The 13,664-nt window shown below is 51.8% G+C and overlaps 3 protein-coding genes across 3 annotated transcripts; 2 read left to right on the forward strand and 1 right to left on the reverse strand.

The window, feature by feature from the left end:
• Positions 1-473: 473 nt before the first annotated feature.
• On the reverse strand, positions 474-767 carry CGCS363_v014991 (uncharacterized protein; the record flags this gene model as incomplete). Its single annotated transcript, XM_036646840.1, has 2 exons — positions 474-648; positions 715-767. The coding sequence occupies 2 exons, from the start codon at positions 765-767 to the stop codon at positions 474-476; spliced, it is 228 nt and encodes a 75-aa protein (XP_036488873.1).
• Positions 768-2,130: 1,363 nt separating this feature from the next.
• Positions 2,131-4,587, forward strand: CGCS363_v014992 (uncharacterized protein; the record flags this gene model as incomplete). The annotated part of the gene is made up of 4 exons (XM_036646841.1): positions 2,131-2,729; positions 2,777-3,400; positions 3,456-3,742; positions 3,794-4,587. The coding sequence occupies 4 exons, from the start codon at positions 2,131-2,133 to the stop codon at positions 4,585-4,587; spliced, it is 2,304 nt and encodes a 767-aa protein (XP_036488876.1).
• Positions 4,588-7,302: 2,715 nt separating this feature from the next.
• Positions 7,303-7,701, forward strand: CGCS363_v014993 (uncharacterized protein; the record flags this gene model as incomplete). The annotated part of the gene is made up of 1 exon (XM_036646842.1): positions 7,303-7,701. One exon carries the CDS (start codon positions 7,303-7,305, stop codon positions 7,699-7,701), a length of 399 nt encoding a protein of 132 aa, XP_036488875.1.
• Between the last annotated feature and the right edge of the window lie 5,963 nt (positions 7,702-13,664).

Below are 13,664 nucleotides of genomic sequence, written 5' to 3' on the forward strand. Positions count from 1 at the left end.
GGGGAAAGTTGTGCCTCGATGCGCCGAGGCCGGGGCCAGGGCAGTGCCCGTTTGAGTCTTCATGGTATATATTCGATCTCAGGTCAACAGCACATATGCTTCCACGTACATATACATGCTACACATAGTAGCCCTACTTATATATCGGTGTGAGATGGCCAGCCATCTGACGCGTCAAAGACAGCATCCATCGTCTTTTCATGTCCTCCGAGCCCGTGCAAAATTTTCCGTACCTTTGCCCAACAGATCTCCCAGCCGTGTCGTCGACTGAGGTGTGGATTTGTGCAGATCGACCCATTCATCCAATATCGCTTCTTTGTGAACTCTCCGAAACCATTACTCGTGGCTTGGCATCCCCAGATCGCCATCTCAGTGTAATTAAAAACCCGAAACTGTTGCCGCAGTGCGCCTTGACTTCGTACTCGTACAGGTTGTGCTAATCAATTCCCCCGCCACCTGCGTGTGTATAGATTTCACCTGCTACTTGAACCTGGCTGGTCCTGAGCTTGTCTCAATAGGCTGTCGAGTTCTGAATGCATTGGATCGTTGTTGGCCGCCTTGGAAGTGTCGCATCGTTGCTCAAATGTTGTCCATGAGGATGACTCGCTCACGTAGCGATCGACGCTGTACACGCTGGTTTGGGTAGGCCTGTTGGTTGACGGTGTCAGTGCGTTTTCAGAGCGCGTGGAGTTGGGCGGAGTTGCGACGACTAACAGACTTGAGTGCCCTGCCGCGGTCTGGCCAGACGTGGCTTTGGAGTGTGACATATCCGAGTTGTGTGGTGTTTTTGGGGGACTACAGTGTCAACACTCTGTAGACTAAAGGCCTGTCTCTTCGGAAATAATCTTTACTAGAGCGTATGCAACTTGCCCTTCATCGCAATTGAATCCGCGATTTCTCAAGATGACCGGCAATTGATTTGATGCGATGTTTCTGTACTTCAGCTGGTTCACTTCACGTCGTAGGTAGGTGCCTTGCCCATCTCCCAACTCGTCGGTCTCCTCCTTATATCCATCCTTCCTTTGGTCAGCGTTTCCACTCGATCTCAATTAGCACCTCAAACATGTCCTGATTGAGATGTCGGCGAGAGACGAAAAGGCCATTATGGCATCTCGATAGCATCATTCAGTTACTCAGTTGAGCAGAGGATGTCCTCTGCATATCAATTGACTGACCGTTGCCATTATCCAATAAGAGGGCGACGCCGAGTGGCCGGCGACCGGCCTGCGACGGGGCAGCCATGAGGCCCTGGCTTTTTCCAGTTCGACTGAAGCTGTGACGCTTCAGGTCCAGACGAGTCCCTTCCGACTCCACGGAGCGATGGCGTGCATTAATGGAATCGCAATCTTACACACATGTCATCGTCGTAGGGCTGATGGACGGGTTTTGGCAGCTTGACCACGGACTCGGCGTGCCTAGTTGGGTCGAGTGCCTCCATTGCCCCTGAGGCCAATCGTCTGATGTCTGTTTGCTCGGTTAAGAAGAAACCTCCACATGGCTCATCAATCCGCGCCAAACAGCGCTGATTACGAGTCGCGCTCTAACAGGACAGGCTGCCAGAAACATGTTTCTGCCTAACAACGCTGTCACATATCCTGAGAAGCACCCACCACAAGCAAATCAAGTTTCGACGTGCGCTGGAGGGGTGATGCCCGCCTGCTGCAGGCGACGCGCCAGAAATAGGGGAGGCATCCTGTCCACCGTGGCCGGATTGTCCAATGACGAAGACTTGTTTCTTGCGCCAACGACGGTCGTCGTCATGATCCAATCACAGCTGTCCGCTCCGCCCCCCTTGTTATGCTGAGATGGTTCGCATTTCCCTCCGCATAGTTTGGGGGCTGAGCCATGAGGCAGCGGTAATGAGCGAGGGGCAGACCCTTTCTTCGAAGTTGCGCAACGGTTCGAATCATCTTTGTCTTCTTCTTCTTTCCCGATCGGTCATTCTGCTTTCATTGCGATAATTGCGACGAGTAACGGACGGGATTCTGATATCGGGCTCCTCGCGACGAGGCACGACAGACAAGGTCAACCCAGCGCTGCCGACTGGACAAGTGACACCTGGCTCTCAAACACCCCATCCCGGCACCCTCCACGACTGGTAATTTGACGACGCGCGAAACAACAGTCACGATGAGCACAGAACGCCCATTCTCTGTTGAGATTCCCATTCGGCCACGAGAGCCGCGTCACCGCGATGCCACCATCGCCACGCAGGCCAAGATCGAAGAGGCTATTCACTCGCCATTTGAACACCACTTTCGCCTATCTCAACCCCAGCACCACTCAACAAGATGTCCGGAGGGCTTGAAGATCATCTCGAGCGCGTTCCACAAGGGGAGTCGCGATCGATCGCCCACGTCGTCCACGATGAGTTCGACCCATGTGCCGGACTCTGCAACAACATGCTCCATGCCCATGTCGCCCACATCATCGACGTTTACGCGAGCGACTACCCCGGATCTTGACGGGCCCGAGCGCTTGCCCACCCCGTTCCTCGCGACGAGATCCGGGTCCAGTGGGCACCGTGTCCGGGAGTCGTGCGATTCCGGCTCGACTTTTGTGAATTCAATCAATGAAGAAAGGTTTCCGGCGTATCCGGACTCGTACCCAGAATCCATCGGCCTGGGACTCAAGGAGGAGATGATGCCGCCGCGTATGGACATCGAGGAACCAGAAGACGACAGCAACGACTCATCAAATGAGCTGCCTCACTCCGCCGGCACTCCAAGGTACGTCTATTCCCAACGCGCTAGGCTTGTGCTCATGCCAGTATAAGGCCGCCAAGCACCGATGAGGCGCCCGATTCACCCCGTGCGGAGCCTGTTCCGGAACGGCCGTTGAACGGGCGCTTGAGCTTTGACTCCGGCTCCGAACGCTTGTCGCGTGCCTGGGAACCCGTCACCCCCACACCAATAGACTTCTCTAACGAGGAAGCCGACGCCGTCCTCAACTATGTCCTGCAGGTAACGTACGGGGTCGAGCTGGACGAAGTCAACATGCCACCGCCCTTCCTCCGCCAATTCGTCTTCCGGTTCATTCAGGACATTGGCAGAGTCGCCTTCAGCGGCTTGCCGGTAACGCAGTTGACCCACACAACATCAACGTCTTCCAACGGGTCGGTACCTTTGGCAAGGAGATCCGGGTCCGGTCGAGGATCCCAGAATGGTAAACGCAAGAAGGGTGACATAGGTCGCATTGATGGTGACGAAGACGGAGATGACCTCACCGATGATGATGGCGACTCGGGTGTCCCTTTCAAGAGGGCGAGACCCTCGCCACGGGAGGCCGACGAGAACTTGCGGCTTAGCTGCCCGTTCCGCAAGAGGAATCCTCATCGGTTTAACGTCAGAGAACACCATTCTTGTGCGATGACTTACTTTCCCAAGTTCGCCGAGTTGAGGTAATTCCATCTTACCCTCCTGCACCACGTTGCACCCGAACCTGACCATCATCAGGCAACACATTGTGAAGCAGCACAAGCGCAATGATCCTTCCGCCTTCATGTGCGATCGTTGCAACCGAGACTTTGCAAGCAAGAAGGATCTCAGAGACCACCAGCGTCTGCCTAAAGAGCAGATGTGCGACGTCGCTGACCACGACCCAGAGTCTGGTATTGATGGCCCTACGATGACGAAGCTCCTCAGCAGGAAACGGGCTAGTGGCATGACTCCCGAAGTTCAATGGAAGGAGATCTGGAATCTCCTGTTCCCCGACGACGATGACTACCGTGTCAAACCCTTTGGTAAGAAGGAACACCTGTCTCGACGACGTTCAGTTGACTAACCTTCGTCAGACTTCTGCCCTGTCATTGAGCACTTCGAGTTACAGACCCAGTTCATGAACAGCCTCAAGATTGTTGAGGGTAGCCTTCGCAACAAGGGACTGAACGAGCCCACGCTAGAGACGATCGGCAACATCTACCGGAACCATTTCATCCAGGTCATCGAGCATTGCATTGCGAACGCCCAGAACATGCCTTACTCCAACAGGAGTAACCGCAAAAATGAGCCGTCGCCATCGCGTCTCTTGGTTCCCCGCCAGATGGCTCGCGCGCCCCGCCCTGACTCTGGTGTCGACGTTGACGACGGGTCTGAGGACAGTGGCTCGGTCGCGGTCTTCCCTGGAGGAGGATTCGACGGCCAGGGCATGCTGGGCCATTCGGATAGCGTAAGGACAGTGAGGAGAGTGTCATCGACTTCGTCGGAGTTCAGGGGTTCCGTTCCGTCGCGCACCCTGCAGCCCCTGATGGAGCAGCTCCCGGCTTCGGATCTGTCTTGCGATCTTGGAGGAAACTCCTTCCCTCAGCAGCAGTCGTCGCCGACACAGCAGCAGCAGTTGCCGCTGGAGCAGCAGAACCTGGAACAGATGGCCTCCTTCATGCCGATAACTGGTGGTATCACGCCAGAGATGGCCGCACAGCTGTGGGGCTACCGGAGCAGCAATGTCGCGCCAACACCGCCCCCTGGAGATATGGGCATGTTTGTCCCAACTACGGATGCGGCTGAACAGACTCAGTTCCTAGAATGGAGCGCACTTCAGGACCATAATGGACTGTACGACTTCTCCGGATATTCCGTGCCGCGGTAAAGCCCTTAATTGTATAAAATGGGCTGTACGAGTATTGTATGATGGTCATGATAATAATTACATGTAAGAACCTTAATGATCACTTGTTGATAGTACCTCACGCGGCAGTTGGCATTGCTAGCTGCGCGATGAAGCTCGGAATTGATCGAACGAGACGTTTGGGGCCGACACCACATGCCATTGTGAATACATACCTACCTTATATTGATGCCCTAAAATCCCTCCGGTGTTTCTCAACCCAGTTCTCGAAAGCAATTGCACATTCCCGCACGGAATCACTTCCCAGCATATCGATTTTATACCCCTCGTCTGCTATCTTGAACTCTGTCTGAACGGAGTACAGATTAGCAGCTGCCAAACACGCGTCCCGCCATTGCTGTTGCGGCCCGTCGGGTAGATGATATGTGGAGCGATTCGACACGGCTCCCTGAACGTTGGTGGTGGTTCGAGATTTACGAAGCGATTCGTACAACTTGAGAACATCCGGTATGTACTGCTTGTCAGGAAGCTTTGACTTGTGCAGAAGCCCGAGAAGCTTCCCTAGGACAGCGCCATCTTCAGAAGCCATAGCGGCACCTTGAGCTTGATAAGGTAGAGTAGGATGGCATGCGTCTCCAAGCAGCGCAACTGCACCCTGTGAATAAATGTAAGAGTTCTAGCTTCCTATCAAGTAACAAAGTCGGGATTCGCCTACCTTCGTCCACTCAGACAGTTCCTTATGGTGGAACAGCTTCCATTTCAATACATGGGAGATGGAAGAGATCATTGTAGTCAGTCTAGAAGTGTGTTAGAAAAGTGGCACGAACAAGATGCCAGTAGAAATCAAGCAGCATACCGAGTATCCCAACCTTCGAACCGGAGCTTCATATCATCAGTGTTTCCAATTTCTTCATGAACACCCTGAGGCATGTCATTCGCACTCAGAAGAACCAAGTTGTAGCTATCGCCGCCATCGGTGGGATAGAAAACCGCATGTCGATTTGGACCCATCCAGCATGTCACAGCACCTTCATTCATTAGTTTCTCAACCTGGGAATCTTGAAGGCCCAAAAGGTCCCCTCGCTTGAACGTCGCTCGATGTGCCATGTCCCCACTTTCTACCGGAGGGGAATGCCACCCAAGTACGAAGTCTCTGGTGACTGACCACAGGCCTTGTCTCAACGTCAGCGGCACGAAGGAGGCAGTGTTCTCGGCCGTAAAGACAGCTGCAATGAGGTTTTAGGGGGTTCATCTTACCATCAGCGCCGACGATCACGTCTGCAGTGATGCACTCTCCTCCAACAAGAAACACCCCCACATAGTCCACAGAGTCCGCGAACAGGCGTTCGACTTGTGCTCCCAGTCGCAAGTCAGCGCCCGCTTTCTCCGCCGCATCCCACAGGATCTTATGGTAGTCCGCACGATGAATAGTTCTAGACGTGTCTCACTGTCAGTGCTGCAGAAGCAAACTTGTGCTGTCGTTGGATAAGAGAAGCAGGTTCACTTACAACCATGCGTCTCCAAACTTCCGGACCATTTGCTCACCCGCGCTCATCTTGTACAGAACTTCTCCATTCGAGTATCTAACGTAATTGATCGAATCCAAAACAATCCCTTTGGCGATCAATTGAGGTAGATAATTCAGTTGTCGTGCAATGCGAGCTGCGTTGGGGGGGATTTGGACGCCAGCCCCGACCTAGATGCCGTGAAATTAGCTAACAAGCACTCTTTCCAGATGGCAATATGATGAATCTGACATGTAAAATCTTCGGTGCCCGTTCTAAAACCGTGACATCGATCCCTTCGCGACGGCAGGCGATGGCACAAACCAAGCCACCAATCCCTGCGCCAACTATCACAACCTTCATTGTCAAAGTATTGGGTCAAATGTTTTAAGTATCTTTTGGTCTCTATACCAAGAATGAATATTGATACAAAGGCTTTTTCACAATCATTTGCAACAGGCCAAATATATTCTACGCCTCTTCTCATCGCTGAGTTCTTGGGGTACCAACCTTAGAGCCGCGATATTATGCCGATCCTACGTCAATGTTTTACCCGGTAGTGACAAAAGCCGTGACGGCGACCGCGACGCTATATTGTCACAGGAGGAGGGGTCGGCATCGCGGCACTTCGGAAAGACGGGGTTGCCTGTTATGTCTCTAGGCCGTGCCTCAACGTCAGGTCGGACGAACTCAGTCTCGTCACTTTCGACAGCAATACAAAGCTCGGAGTGGACCGAATAATATTTGCAAATCAACGCATCAGACGCGCAATCTGTTCTACGGGGTATTCATAAGATCAAGTCTAGTTACTTATCCGGAAAGCGAACTCCACGCAGGCTCGTTGTCAGGTAGAGGACTAGGCTTGGATCGCGGCTCGGGGGACATCGGTTGGTGTACGCACTCCAGATGACAAGTCCGAACACGTCCGCAGCTGCTGACATGGCCTCCGAACATTTGGTTTGCTATCGCCGGACGAATCTGTGCGCACTTTCTAATCGCCTGGTGCTCACATGGAAGCCCCGCACTCATGCAGTCTGCTGACAGTTTGCTGTGGATGGAAACCAATGACGCGGAGCCCCGCCGACGTTGCGTGCCCGCGGGGGCCATTCTATAAATTATGACAGCCAATGATTTCCAATGTCTAGACGCGACCTTTCATTATCAACATTCCTAACTCAACTTGTGGACTTGAAGATTGCAGCTGAAACTCTGTTGCTTGCACCTCGCCACGATGCCTTCCTCGATCGTCTTCCGGGCTTCCGAAAGCAAAAAATCTATTGCTAAACCCACCGCTACGTTCACCGGTGACGTCTATCTCGACTTGGTCCACAACGAGGAGAAAGCCACCATCGCCAACGTTACGTTTACACCTTGCGCCAGAACCTACTGGCATACACACGAGGAGGGACAGATGCTTAGAGTTCTCGCTGGGTCGGGTTGGATTTGTGATAGAGGAGCCGCGCCACAGCGCATTGGGGCTGGTGATGTGATTTGGGCTCCTGCAGGAACGACGCACTGGCACGGTGCAGACGATGGTAGTCTCATGACGCACCTTGTACTTGGACTGGGCAAGACTACTTGGCACGAAGAGGTTTCGGATGAGGAGTACGGGAAGAAGAAGGCAGCGTAGATGAGGCCAGGCCCAAATGCACCACCACTGCTGGAGATGACTCTTATACCAGGCCTAACCCGTGATACCACAATCTTAAAACACTTCCCAATTGTCTATCCACTCAAGAGAAAGTGAGCGTGTGGCTAACAACCAACCATTCATGACAAATTGACTTGGGTTTCCGAGAAGCCGGGGAATGTGATCTGCGCGGAAATACCAACGAACACCGTGTTCGGCGCATGGCCGAGGATGGAGGCGTGGAAAGACAACGAAATATGGTGAGATTAAGGTTGCCCGTTAAGCTAGATTTCAAGGTAATTAAATCCACGGTTATCCTTGCCTAGTCCTGATGGCGTTCCCCATACATCCTGACACTCAAACGAGGTCCAACAATCTTCTTCATTACTCTGACCTTGGAGGTCGCTCACTATCAAGGGAATGTTATCCGTTGGCTGAGCAGAGGAAGTAAGGTCAAGTAGATGTTCCATCTCGGCATTCTCGCCAGCCGAACCTTGCTGCCGTTCAGAGGGAGGTACAGTTTTCTCATTTTCCGAAGGCAGTGACCGGCCTATTATCTTCTTGGACTGTAACCCCCTCGTTTTGTTTTCAGCTGGAAAGAAAACCGCAAATCGCTTTGTAAGCCGCTTTTCGTCATTTGAAAGCGCTGCAGGTCGTTGGATAATGTTGTGAAGGTCAAAGTCATGTTAGTAATTATTTTACTGCTTCAGGCGATACTCGCCGTTGTGTATTCATCAATCTTACCTATCATCATAGATCCCAGACCCCATAGAGACGCGTAGCGTTCAAAGACGAGCTTTGCCAAGTCTTCACTCAGCTGCATTTCCGTTCCAGACAAAGGCTCATGAGGCGTCCATGTGGTAAGTAAAGCGCAAGTCAGGAATGGATGACTCAGTGCGATATACTCCGGATGCCAATGATGAAGGATTCTGTCTCTTTCTCGTGAGTAAGCCCGCATCTTGATGCCGTGACTCTCGTGATGATCAGCTAGACCAGCCCGGGCGGCATTCACTAAAATATGAGCCCCGATAATCCAGTTACACCGGGCAAAGCTACTTTTGTCAAAGAAGAGTGGGCTGATTTCGATCCCAAACCGCGCTGTCATAGAAAGATAAAAGCATGTGATCGAACCCGAGAGTTCCTCATGTTCGCTATCTCGCGAACTTGCCCTGCGCATATGGGGATCGAATACTCGAGCCATCAGGTAATTTGCGATAATAAACCATCCCCTTTCACTCTGGTTGTCGCAGTCCGTGAGGGACTTCCATGCCTTCGCTGGCAATGGATCTAGCTTTGATGACTGGACTGGCTGATTCGCAAACCAAGCTTCATCGCTGACTGGAAGTTGAACAGCCATATTCGACCGGCTTATCGCGCATGGTCGATTTGACAGCGTGGATCCAAAGGTGTCCAACTCCCAAACAACCCAAAAGGCGCGTCTCTTTTCCTCTAGTCTGGCCCATTCATCGGCATACTTGTACTCTAATGGTTCGTCATCCATGTCGCATAGGTCGAGATCATACGCAAGACGAACACATATCCCAGTGAGAACCCATGCTTGATGGGAAGGGCCTGATGTGTACATGTATGCGGCGAGCAAAGAGCACCCTTGTAAATATGGCAAAGAAGCGCCATCTGCGGTTTCTCGGAGTTGTTTGTAGCTTTGTTTCGCCATCTTGATGAGTTCTTTACCTCTCTCTGCGGTCCTCACCTCCTGGAAGTAAGGATTTGACGAGTGATGCGCGGCCAAAGCAAACATAGAATAGAGAATTAGAGTGTCTTCTGGAGAGTACAGGGAAGTGACAGCAAATTGGCTGTTTTCGTCCGTCATGTACCTGGAATAGAAGCCGGGTCGGTGCAATAGTGGAAGCCAAGGCTGGATTTTCTCGAAGTAAATACGGACTAGCTCGGTTGCAATGCTCTGAGGGACCTCAAGGTAATTTGAATCCGAGGCCAATGTGCTGGGTTCATTGTAGGCCCCAACAGATTCCTCCGAGTTGCTGAAGGGGGTTCGACCCGTTGACGCGGTGTCTTTGGGATGTTGCCGAGAGGCAGATGTTGGAAACGGTTCGTCTAAAGGGGATGCGTTTTCATCCTGTGTTTCCCTTGATGACTCTGAGTCCTTTGACGAGGATATCATGTTAGACACATCCAAGTCATCTTGAGTTGGTGTACCACCGAGTCTGGACTCGAGTAAATTCACAATCCGTTCTTCAACATACGTTAGTCTGAGGAATGCGACTTGGCGCCTGACATCCCGAGTCTCATACCTAGCTGATCAGGACCAATTCTTGCTTTTTTCTTGGGCTCGTGTCGTTTCAATATGCGTTCAGGTGTTTTTCTTTTGGTGGGAAACGTGCATGAACCCCCTGTCCGCTCACAAAGTCCACAAACCGGCTGGCTCATATCACCTTTTAGGAAAGTCAGCCTGTCCACCTTTCTCACACACACCTTCCACGTCGTGAGAAGGGTTCTTCACCTACATTTTGTCTTCTTCCTAGTGATCGTTAGACATCTTCCTAAAAGAGGCACCCAAGGAGGCGGCGTTCCTCCTGTTCGACGAAAGTCGTACCTTCTGCACTCGAGACACGCTCGGTGGCCTTTAACTGGAAGCCAGTGTTGGCTATCGACAACTGAAATTGCCGATATTTGCGCCGTTCCCCCCGAGACTTTGGAAGTGGCCGCGTACGGATCGAACCGAAGACATTCCATTCTCTCATCCATGCCAAAGCCGATGCTCCCCTCTTTTTGGCAGACGCCGAGTTCAGTAGCGTGATCACCTTTCGCGACGATTAAACGTAGACGATTGTCGCATGGAGGAGTGCCAACGCAAACGCATAGCGCTTCTGGATGTTAATTTGTCCAGCCGGACAGCTTTCCCGGACTCCCGAGTGGAGTCGTCTCCGACAAAAGATGCGGGGAAGCTGGGGAGAAAGGCGAAGGCCACTGGAGGGGGCAAGGTCGGGTTGCGGATCTCGGGAGCATATTTCAACGATGACGTCAATTTGCTCCCGTCCAACTTCTGCTTCTACGGTATACGCAGCAGATAAACATAACGCTGCTGTATATTCAAAGTCTGTCGAGAAGTTAAGTCCACGGTCGGGGACGATTTAGAATTAAACATGTTGTAAATGTTATGCTGCTGCTGGAATTACTAATTGATCAACTTCCCCGTTACTCACGTCTTCGATGCGCTCTCCGTCATCCACTTGCGTCCTGCCCTTGTTAGATAATAACCCAACCATATACCTCCTCTTTTCGGAAGTGGTCGCATCTGAAAAAGCACCCCCAAAGGCCAAGATGTCACTGAGAATAATAAGTGAAACGAAGACGGCCCAAAGTTCGATCGAAACATGTTGTCGACAGCAGTAATAGAGGGGGTCAAAGCGGCGTCACTGAGTCCTACGCAAGGCCGGCAATGCCGTATGGAATGCCGCGTGCCGTCCCCACAGCATGTGTTCAGATCGCGGTACTTGACGACCATGCGGAGTAGGCCAACTACATCTGTGCCTCATTACTTCAGATGATTTTCCCCGTTCGGGCACATGGAGTCTTATCCATATTGACAGGCTCTGCAGCACAGAATAAACAACGACAATCAAACGTGCAATTTGCATTCCCAAAAGTCTACAAATGACGATGGAAAACGAATCAAGAGCCGATTATCAAGCAAACCAACGGGCAGTCTCAGTCCTGATCGCAGGCGCAGGGCCATCTGGGCTGATACTTGCGCTGCAGTTGGCACGCTATGGAGTCAGAAGTATGCTGATTGAGCGCAACCAAGATACCACAAAATGGCCCAAGATGGACATCACAAACTGCAGAAGCATGGAGCTTTTTCAAAGCCTGGGCATTGATAAAGACTTGCGAGATTTCGGTAGGCTTCCGAAGCTTTCTACTGATCAACTTGGAAAAGGCGCTTACCTCACGCATCAGGAGTTCCTCAAAACTACTCCTTTGACGTTCTGTTCAGCACTGGTCTATCGGAAGACGGCGATCTGCTGTGCAAGTGGGTAGGTTTCCCCCATCTGCTGGATAGACCATCCATCATATTTAATAAATCATGCAGGATCTTGCGTCGCCTAATGCGTGGAAAGACCATATAAAGCAGCAGAACGACGGCAGCTACCCTCGAGAGCCTTACCAGCGTATCTCACAGGCCCTCTTTGAGGCACGAATGAAAACCAGGATACAGGAAGAGCCACTCATTGACCTCCGTTTCGGGTTCAAACTTGAGTCTTACTTTGAAACTGATAAGAACATTATATCATGTGTCGTCGATGTCAATACGGGTGCCATTCACAAAGTTCAAAGCGACTACTTAGCGGGCTGCGATGGAGCCAACAGTCAAGTACGCAAAGACCTTGGTTCCCAAATGATAGGTGGGCCAGTGTAAGTAAACCAGGCAATCGACCTAACGTTGAGGATGATCTTTTTGTTGTGCTAACGTCTCCGGGCCTGGTGCAATGTATCTCGTTCACTTCAAGTCTAGCGAACTTACCGCGCTTCATCGTCAGGGGCAGTTCTGGCATATCTTCTTCGTTAGTGGAAGCGTCATCATCTCTCAAGATGAAATCGACACGTGGACCATTCATCTACCCATCTCGCTCCACACGGATTGGAAGTTGCTCGATCCACTGCAGTGTATATACAAAGCCCTGGGGGGCATTCACGCACCTTGCCCGATCAAGGTTGATCAAATACTAGTGTGCAGCTTCTGGAGGCCGAGCATATGCATTGCAGATCGATACGCGTCGGGAAGTCTGCGCGTCTTTCTATGCGGCGACGCTGCCCACCAGAATATCCCAACGGGGGGATATGGCATGAACACAGCAGTTGGCGACTGTTTCGATCTGGGCTGGAAGCTTGCTGCCGTCATCCGAGGATGGGGCGGCGAGTCCCTCTTGAGATCATACGAAGCTGAGCGGAAGCCCGTAGCGCGCACTAACATCGAACGTTCCGGGGTTCATCACCAGGTTCACCAGGACTACGTGAGATGGGTGTCTCAAATGAGTGCCCGGGGTGGCACCACTGATTTGGAAGTTGGAAGCGCTCTTCGCCAGCAGATTATCGATCACATCAATTCTCACGATGGGGAAAACAAAGATCATGGTATTGAGCTTGGGTATCGGTACAATGATTCTCCCGTGATCATTCCGGAAACGGCAACGACGGAGCCCGAGTGGAATGCTCGGCAATATGTTCCCTCAACTTGGCCAGGTGCTCGAGCTCCTCATGTCTTCCTCTCAGACGGAGAAACAAGCACACATGATCTCTTTGGGCCCAATTTCACACTGTTTGACTTTTCTCGAGATGGGGTCTGGCTAGCTAGGTTCTCAGGCTTATACGATGCTCACAGCATCCCGCTCAAGACGGTGCGACTGTCTGAGGAGGAGCATGTACACAAGATCTGGCAGAGAGAAGCGGTGCTAATTCGTCCAGACGGGCATGTTGCCTGGAGATCGCCCGAAGGCAGCGACCAAGTGGACATAGAAAAGGTCTTGAGAGTTGTTTCAGGCCATGCAGAGCCTGGATCGCAGCTACCTTCTTCGAAGATTTAATGACGAGACATCCTCACTTGCGTATCATATTATTTTCTTGGGATTTGGTTGCTCACGGTGTTGAAGGTTGATCTATGGAAATTGACCCCGCTGTCGTCCCATCGATACATCCAGTCCCCTAGAAGTTTAAACTCAGTTCGCGTTTACAGATTTCACAGTTGTCTGAGGTCTATCACCATTGAGTTCGTCTCCCAGCCTACCTTGGTGGCAGATACTGGGCTATGTGACAGCCTATTTCATCGCGACTATTTCCCTTACGCCTCAATCCCCAAGTCTACGACGGTTGCATAAAATGGATACCATGCATAAGTCTGGACCGCTCGGTATAATCTTACATAAGCTCCGATCTGTCTCACTCGTCACCCCGCAGTAGCGACGTCGCGCCGGTAGCGTCAGTGAGGT

The sequence above is a fragment of the Colletotrichum siamense genome (genome assembly GCF_013390195.1).
Source record: "Colletotrichum siamense strain Cg363 chromosome Unknown KSG_Cg363_contig10, whole genome shotgun sequence".
In the NCBI taxonomy this organism is placed as follows: Eukaryota; Fungi; Ascomycota; class Sordariomycetes; order Glomerellales; family Glomerellaceae; genus Colletotrichum; species Colletotrichum siamense.